General features: G+C 35.7%; 1 protein-coding gene across 4 annotated transcripts in view; it reads right to left on the bottom strand.

The window, feature by feature from the left end:
- Positions 1-9,104, bottom strand: part of LOC107138325 (JNK1/MAPK8 associated membrane protein) — a 22,037-nt gene that overhangs the window by 11,488 nt on the left and 1,445 nt on the right. For 2 of the 4 annotated variants that reach the window (XM_015480946.2, XM_048793525.1), the window contains exons 2-4: positions 8,325-8,416; positions 7,610-7,764; positions 2,179-2,385 (exon numbers count right to left, since the gene is read on the bottom strand). In XM_015480946.2, the coding sequence (XP_015336432.1) occupies positions 2,179-2,385; positions 7,610-7,764; positions 8,325-8,416 (454 nt within the window). The remainder of the gene's footprint in view (positions 1-2,178; positions 2,386-7,609; positions 7,765-8,324; positions 8,417-9,104) is intronic. The other 2 variants (XM_015480947.2, XM_048793524.1) reach the window with 2 other exon arrangements.

Below are 9,104 nucleotides of genomic sequence, written 5' to 3'. Positions count from 1 at the left end.
CCTGGGCCAGGGCGGTTCCGGGACGGTTCCGGGAGCTGGAACTCGGCCGCCCCGCGCTCGGTGTTCTCTCCGATAAGATCAGGTTCTAAGAAGCACCCAGGCGCTGAACCCTAGCAATCTGTCTGCAAGCCGCAGGCGAATTGCAGCCTGAAATTACCTGATCTATGGCTGAATGAGCTGCGGTCAGTCGAAAACAGGGGAGGTGACGTCAGTTTACCAACATGGTGGCTGCTGGCCTCCTCTGTGGTCTGACCGGTGTGGAGAACCGAGATGGACCGCTTCCTTCCCCCGTCTCGAACCCAGAATTCAGCCCTGAGTACGGTGCTTGCGCGGCTGGCAGAAACTGCAGCGCTGTAACCCTGCGTCTCTATCCCAGCGCGCGCTGCAGACTCTAGCCGCGGGGCGATTTGCTGAATAAGCAGTGTTACCCTCCGTGCGACAAACCTCTCGCGTTTGAGTCCCCGTAGCCGATCCTCGTGCGATGGAAATCCTTCCTCCAGGTTCCGGAGCACCCCACTATTGCTGGAAATTCCTAACAAGATATCCTTTAGCCGTCCTGACTTGTCATACTCCCACACAGTGAAGCAGCACACGGGGGCAATGCACTCCCCTCGCCGCCATCTTCCTTCTCATATGTTTGCATTTTTATCGCATAATTTTATAATGCCACTCATTGTGGCTCACCCAAAATTAACAAAATTCTGCAATTCGACTTGACTTTTTTATCCCCACTAATTTTTGAGAGCCAATAGAGTTTGAAATTAGAAGTGTCTATCATGGGTGCAGAATGAGGGCTGGGAGTATCTTGTTGCTATCTCTCTTCTAATCTGATATTTCTATAATAAATACCATACATATGACTAGTAGTAAATGAGTCTGATTTTATTTTAAATAAGTAACTACATATCTTATTTAAATGTGATAACCAATCAGTTCTTAAGTTTCCTAAATAGGACTAGGTTAAATTCTGCAAGTCCTCAGGATAGCATATAACAAGAGAATATCTGAAGTTCAGGGTTGTAACCCTATGAAATAGTGAATGAAAGAGGACATTATCAGTCTTTTATTTATACAGGTTGGGAGTGGAAAAGATGATTTTCATATTGCTACATCTGTATCTTGTTTCACCTTTTTACATATATGCATATGTAGGGTTTTGACACTTTAATATTAAGAACTTGATCAAAAGGACAAATTTCATTGAACATATTATGTAATAGAAATTTGCTACAGTTAAGAGAACAAAGTAACACACTTTGCTTCTTTTCTTTTGTTTTTTTGTACCTGGAATTAAACCTAGGGGTTCCTAACCACTGAGCCATATCCCCATCCCTTTTTTATATATAGATTTTTAATTTTGAGACATGGTCTCACTAAGTTTCTGAAGCTGGCTTTGACTTCATGATCCTCATGTCTTAGCCTCCCAAGCCTCTGGTATTACAGGCTTATGCCACTGCACCTGGCTTGTAACACTTTTCTTTATACTTTTACAAAAAGAATAATCCATCAAAATGAATGCCAACAATTTATAAAAATTCTAAAAATAAAATAATATTATATATGGAATTTTACTAATTTGATATCATTAAACCAAAACATTATGATGAAAATTACATTTATTTAGAAAAGCACAAAAAGAACATTAACTCAAGCAGTCTAATAATGCCAACTACATTTAGGTGCCGTGGAAGGCAAATATGTATGGATTCATTTAATTCTCGCATAATGGTTTTGCCATTTCACCAATGGGAAACCTGAGATTACTAGAGGCTGTTAACATGCTGTGCTAACATAACAGCTGTCAAACTCAGAATTCAAACCTAACATTTTTATCTTCAAAGCATATACTCTTGTATGTCAGACACTGCATCTCTGCATCAAATTTTTTCCTTATAACTCTTAAAAAAAAAAACTCTAGGAAACATATAAATCTTATTTTAGAAGTACTTATATATATTTCAACAACAATATAAAAATGCTTTCCCTTCTATTATACTGAGATTTATTTATATATCCTCCTATAACACTCTGTATGCTCTAAGAGAAAAGAAATAATTTCAATATATCTTCCCCAGTACCTAGAAGCTGTTTTTATAATGTTCAACCTGTTGAAACAAATGAAACCTATAATGATCCTCAGAGTTTTTTAACTGACCTTAAGTCTAAATAAATACTTACAGTGGGTAGACAGCTTCATGAGTACAGTGTACTGTGGTAACATAATCTGGACTTGGGTTGTAAAGCATCGTGTACCAATCAGAAAGCATCAATACTCGACATGAACGGATATAAAGAACACCGACAGGATCACTCACAAGTAAGGTGATGATAGCTGCCATACTGCATTCAAATAATGCAGTGGCATGTTGGAAAAGTGCACTGGAGCTAGAAAAACAGAGAGGCATGATTTCCACAAAAATTTCAATATTGAGATGGCTTTAATAAAACAAAGTACATGTTTCAAGATTTTGATTCTAGAAAAAAAAAATTTCACTGCAAGATCCTAAAACTAAAAAATCTTCTAAAGAGATCAGAAAAGCCAAACATATAAGAAAACTACTTGAGAAGAGTGTTCCCTTATTTTCTGAAAAAGGATATTCATATCCCAGAGGATACTATGCTAATATTATTTAAAGGTGTAACAGAAGAGCAGAAATTAGGTATCTACTTTATATCTTTATTATATTGCCAAATTGTTATTAAATTTTTTTAGTTATCTATGCATCATTTTAAATTACCTTAATAAGTACATAGAAGATGATATGTAACGTGTCAGTTATAAGGTATAACAATGTAATAAACACTGAGAGCTCACTGTTTAACCCAGCAACTAAAACAGGCTCAACAACTTATAACTATTTCTTAGTTCCTCCCCATTCCACACTCCTAGTGGTATCCATTATACTAAATTGTTTTATTGTTTTTTTTTTTCTAAATAGTTTTCATCCCAATTACATTAGTGTTTCAAGATTACTCTGTTCAGTTTGGCTCATTTAAATCATATTCCTCTAATGTGAGTCTTTGGGCTTTTTTTCCCATTCAAAATTACATTTCCAAGATTTGTCCATGGCATTGCTTACAGCTAAGCTTCAAGCATTTTCACTTCTGTGTAAGATTCCACTGTGTGACAGTACCATGATTTATCTACTTTAGTTAAACATGTTGCAAATGTCTTCCTCTCAGTTTGTGGGCTCAATTTTCACTTTCTTTGTGATCTTTATAAACATGTTCAAAATTTTAATATAATTGTCTTTGATAATTTTTTTAACAAAGAGGTTGTTAAATGCTTCAGCAATTTAAATGCTTTATTCAAATACTTCTACACCCCAATATAAGAAAATATTATCCTATGTTTTCTTCTAAAATTTTTAAGGTTCTGCTTTTCATATGTCAATCTCTAGCTCACCAGAATAGATTTTTGTGTAGGATCTAACTTTAGATATTCCCATATGGAAATCCAATTGTCTCAGAAACAGCATTTTATTGAATATGCATTTCTTTTACCCAACTAACTTGCCATGCCACTCCTGCTATAAAAAGTTTCATACATAATTCATCTCTATATGGTCTTTATAGTCTTCTGCCTCCAAGGAGCCAGTCTCTCCTGGGGCAACTTCATAAGTATATTTTCCAAGATCCTATAAGGGACATGCCAATCACAGGAATCAAATGAAATCTATAATGATCCTCAGAGTTTTGAGACAGGTTCTCAATAAGTTGCTGAGGCTGGCTTTGAACTCATCCTCATGCCTCAGCCTCCCAAGCTTCTGGGATTACAGGTGTATGCCACTGCATCTGGCTTGTAACACACTTTTCTATTATACTTTTACAAAAAAAAAAATCCATCAAAATGAATGCCAACAATTTTTTAAAATTCTAAAAATAAAATAATATTATATATGGAATATCATTAAACCAAAACATTCTGATGAAAAATACATTTATATAGAAAAGCACAAAAAAGAACATTAACACAGCAGTTTAATAATAATGCCAGCTACATTCAGCAATTTGGCAAGACCCTGCCTCAAACAATAAAAAAGGTCTGGGGATGTTGCTGTAAAACACTCCTGGGTAAATTGCTGAGGCCAACCTCAAACTTGCAACCAGCATGGACCACCACGCATCCTTTGTTTCTTTAAGAATTACAGATGAAGGGGCTGAGGTTGTGGCTCAGCAGTAGACTTATTTTTTTATTTTGATGCAGGATCTCACTAATTTGTTTAGGGTCTCACTAAGTTGCTGAGGCTGACTTTGAACTTATGATCCTCCTGCCTCAACCTCCCAAGTTGCTGAAATTACAGGCATGAGCTATTGCACCTGGCTGTGCTCAGTACCATTTAACATATTTCATATTTTCTATCTCCTTCCCTCTTAGCACTACATTCCATTATTTCTTGATATGTAATTTTTCTAATCCACTATCTTTAACTGTTTAAGCTGCTGATCACCTTGCTTTAACATGGCAAGTGTACATCTTCATTTTAAGAAGTTCCTTTGTTTCCTCTAATCCACTTTTCTGATAATCTCTTGATGACTGGGCAGCTTTCTGACTGCATCCTTTATTTCTTTTAAGAATTACAGAGGTAGGGGCTGCAGTTGCTCCCCTACTGCAAGGTGCTGGGTTCCATCCTCAGCACCCATAAAAATAAATAAATAAAATGAAGGTATTGTGTCCAACTACAACTAAAAAAAATATAAAAAAAAAAAAAAGAATTACAGAGGTAACAGTTATCTATCCTATAATTCAAATCCATTATCTACAGTCCTTTGGGGGGCACAAATATATTATTTGTTACATCTACCAATTAGTTTTTAAATATGTGATTTAACTTTCTTGCTATGGTATGAATGTTTATGTGCCCCAGTATTCATATGCTAAAACCTAAACCCAATGCAACAGAATTAGGAAGTAGAGACAATGCAACAGAATTAGGAAGTAGAGACATTAAGAAATAATTAGGTAATGAGGGTGGAGCCCTCAGGGCATTCGTCCCCTTATAAAAGAGGTCTGAGGGAACATGTTTGTCCCTTCTACTAAGTGAGCACACTGTAAGAAGGTGCCATCTGTGAAACAGAGTGAGCCTTGATCTGGAATTTCCCAGCCTCCAGATCTGTGAGCAATATAGTTCTGTTGTTTATAAATTACATAAGGTATTATGTCATAGCAGCTCAAATGGACTGAGACACTCTCATTCCAACTACCTGCTTTATCACTCTGCTCCCAGCCTGTCATCCAGTGTGAGTTTCTGTTTTTTAAAAAAGAAGAATTCTCAGAGATTCCCCCTACCTCTGGTGAGACTAGCAATATATAAAATAGTAAGGCCTTTCTGGACCTCTGTTATTTTACAAGGGTCACTTGAAACCCCTAATGAGCCAACACTGTTAGAAGCAGAACTCCTAGACCATTTTACAAAGGGGAAAACATTAGAGACAGAAATCCCAAACTTATTATTTCTTGCCTATCCTCCTCTCTTCCTTCCTTCCTCTCTCCCTCCTTCCCTTTCTTCCTGTTTTTGGTACTAAGGATTGAACCCAGGAGTGCCTTACCACTGAGCCACATCCCTAGACCTTTTTGATTGTTTATTTTGTGACAGGGTCTTGCTAAATTGCTAAGGCCAAACTCAAACTTGCAACCAGCATGGGCCACCATGCCCGACTTCTTGCTATTACTTAAATATCCTCTTTGATGGTGTCATGGTGTTCGTTCAAATCCATCTGCAGTCACCTATGTGATTTTTACAACGTGAAGGTCAATTCTAAAATTCCCTCTATGAAACCACAGTTATGCACTGCTAGTAACGCTGCAGTCAAGGAAGGACCACAAATGAGATAGTGATCCCGTAAGATTGTGTTGCTTACTTATCTCGTAGCTGTCCTGTTGTCTGCACAATGATAAAAGTGTCTAACAGTGTCAGAACATATCCCTGCTTTTAAGCAGTATGTGACTGTACTTCAGAATCTCTTCTGGCTTTCAGAAAAAACACTCCTCACCAGCACCTTTGACAATTCCCCGCCATGCTAAATTTCTTTAAATTCTCCTGTACCAATGTTGGATGAGAACACATTTCACTATCTGGAAAAGGGTGTATCCTTCAAGATGAGTTCTGCTTTTATTTAGTTCCTAGGACTCCAACAGTCCCAAACATCTTTATATTCTAGCCTCATGCAGTCCTTCTTTCTAATGTCTCCCTCAACTCTCATTTCTGGATCAGATGCTCCTTTTCGCTTCCATACTTCTCAGGCTGAGTAAAGGGGGTTCAAGGAGAGGAAAGACATAAAGTAGGAAAAGTCCTGAGAAGCTGGAGGAGTTAAAGGAAAATCAGTAGAGCAGAAACATACTAAGGAAGAATTTGGCTTCCTATTCTAGTAGAATAAAGTTCACATCCTTATCAAGAACCTGCATATTTGGGCCTCAACCTCCTTTTCCCACTCTCCTTTATATTACCTTTCTTTCATTTGCAACCCATACTTTGACCACCTCAGATCCCACATTTCATACTTCCATGCCATTATTCATACTGTCTTTTTACCTACTCTGAAATATTTCAGATTCCATCAGGTACAATTATCTTTCCATTTTCTGTGACTCTAGAGCATTTTGTTTATAATTTTCATTACATTTAACTCTTTTAGGGACTAGGGTTGTAGCTCAGTGGTAAAGTGTTTGCCTAGCATGTGTGAGGCACTGGGTTTGATTCTTAGCACCACATATAAATAAATAAATTAAAAATAAGGAGCCATCAACAACTAAAATTTTTTAAAAATAACTATTTTATTATATTTCTAACAGTGATTATAATTATGCATACATTTGTCTTCCCACAAGATTATCACTAGAAGCCACATCATTGTCCTTCATCTCCTCCCCTGATCTTCCAAACATAAACTACACTACTCAATAAATTTGTTGTCTTAATGATATGAATTTTTATAATTAGGTTATAGCAATACCATTTTTAACTACATTATACTAGATTATTAGCACTAAATTAAACTACAAGGTATTTTATATAGAACAATAAACAGCTTGTAATCATAACCAGTTTTTTTTTTTTTTTTAGAAGATAAGACACAATAAACAGCTTGGGAGGCTGAGGCAGGAGGATTCCAAGTTCAAAGTGGGCCTCAGCAAAAGTGAGGTGCTATGCAACTTGGTGAGACCCTGTCTCTAAATATAAAATACAAAACAGGGCTGGGGATATGGCTCAAGGTCAAGTGCCCCTGAATTAAATCCTCAGTATATAAAAAAAAAAGACACAATAAGAATTATTTTTGAGAAAAAAAATAGTCCTTCAGTAAAATAAAAGAGAGTTCCTTAATAAGGCATGTAGTCCTTCTTTCTAATGTTACCCTCAGCTCTCATTTCTTGATCAGATGCTCCTGTCATTAAGTTTCTTGCTATAGTAAAGTTTAATCAGAATATAAAGAAAAACAGGCTTATCACCTTTAAAAACAACAGAAAAAGTGTAATTATTCTTCTAAATGAAAATTGGGTTGAGCATGTGCTCAACATGTGCAAGGCCTTGAGTTCAATTTCTACCACCAAAATAAATAAATAAATATTCCAACATTGGTGCATCCAGAAACAATCATAGAATGTGCTAACCTCTTTTTCCCAGAGTACCATTCGATGAAGAACCAGTGTAAAACAAGAGGAAGCATAGCCATAAATCCAAGATAGAGCCAATCGTAAAGTTCTGGAGATTCTGTGCAAGGCTGACAATACTTCTGTGCATTTGTTCTCTGTCCTCTTGGGCATACCTACAATATATAAAAGCCATATTTTATGTACAGACAGTACTTTAGAATATTAACACCCCCAAAAAAATCATTCTATAAGATATATTTTAGTTTAATACAGTTGTTTTGTATGTGCAGCTATTTAAAAATTTTTAAAAGTGTCCAAGTGAATAAAAAGAAGCCTCATCTTATGTGCTATGTCTTTAAAATTCTCATAAAGGGTTCCTTTTATTTTGTTACTAAATAGTTACCATTTAATTAAAAATCTAACTTTTAACATCGTGTAAAAAAATTTGCAGAGAAATTGTCTGAAGTTATATTACTGTACAAGTCACTGTACTAAAGCATTTAAAAAGTAATTAGAATTTACTGTAAAATTATAATTTTTAAAAAAATACCTGTGACTATCAAGAAAGATGTAATACATTAAAAAATCTCAACATGAAAGTATGAACAAGGATTTTATTAATACCTCCATAATCTTTTCTGAGTATATTTAAGAAAAAAGATTAAACATGGGAAAATATTTCAAAAGCAAATAGATTTTTACAAATGAAATAACATGCAAACATAAGACTTACCCCACATTCTCCATATATTTCAGTTGAGCCATTTTTAAATAATAGGGTCTTCCCACAATAAAGTCCAAGGCATGCTGGTTGAATATCGACAGCTTTTTAAAAACAAACGCCAGTATAGTAACATCTTTTGTGATTATAAAAAAATAATGCAATAATAGCGAAGGATTTAGCAGATATATGGCAACATAGTTTTGATTTTTAAAATGACATGTATTAGACAAATCTCCTGATGCATTTATTTTTTAATTTCTCCCTTTTACGCTGTGGCACTGCAGAAAGTTAAATTCAAACCTTGCTCTTAATACTGTGCCTTATGATTAAGGTCCTCAATTAGCCAAGCAGGTTTATCCCCATAACTCAAAGTCTAACCCAGGTATGTCTCCAATGGTTCCAGAAAGCCACTCCCCTTGTAGAGTTGTCTTTGAATTTTATTGATAATAGAGCTCAATATATATATTTTTACAAAAAACAGGACTGATAAAGGATCATCACTTTTTATTGTACCCAGTTCAGGAATTAAGCACATACAATCTATTATAATCTTTGTTCATAACAACACATTTTAATAGCAAAAAGGACAATTTCAGAATAGAGGGTAAACCTTTGAGAGTAAATACATTCACCTCAATAAAAAAAAAAATTCCTATATTGTCCTAGCTTTTATCATTTTTTTGAGGACAGGCGAAAATTTCACCAAGGTCATCATTGGGCCTCTGACCAAAATTTGGGAACAAGTGCCTTAGAATCAAATCCCTGAACTCAAAGCTGGTGCGGGTGGGG

The sequence above is a fragment of the Marmota marmota genome, unplaced genomic scaffold (assembly GCF_001458135.2).
Source record: "Marmota marmota marmota unplaced genomic scaffold, marMar, whole genome shotgun sequence".
NCBI classification, from domain to species: Eukaryota; Metazoa; Chordata; class Mammalia; order Rodentia; family Sciuridae; genus Marmota; species Marmota marmota.
The sequence above is the reverse complement of the archived record's forward strand: the minus strand, read 5'-3'. Positions and strand labels throughout refer to the sequence as shown.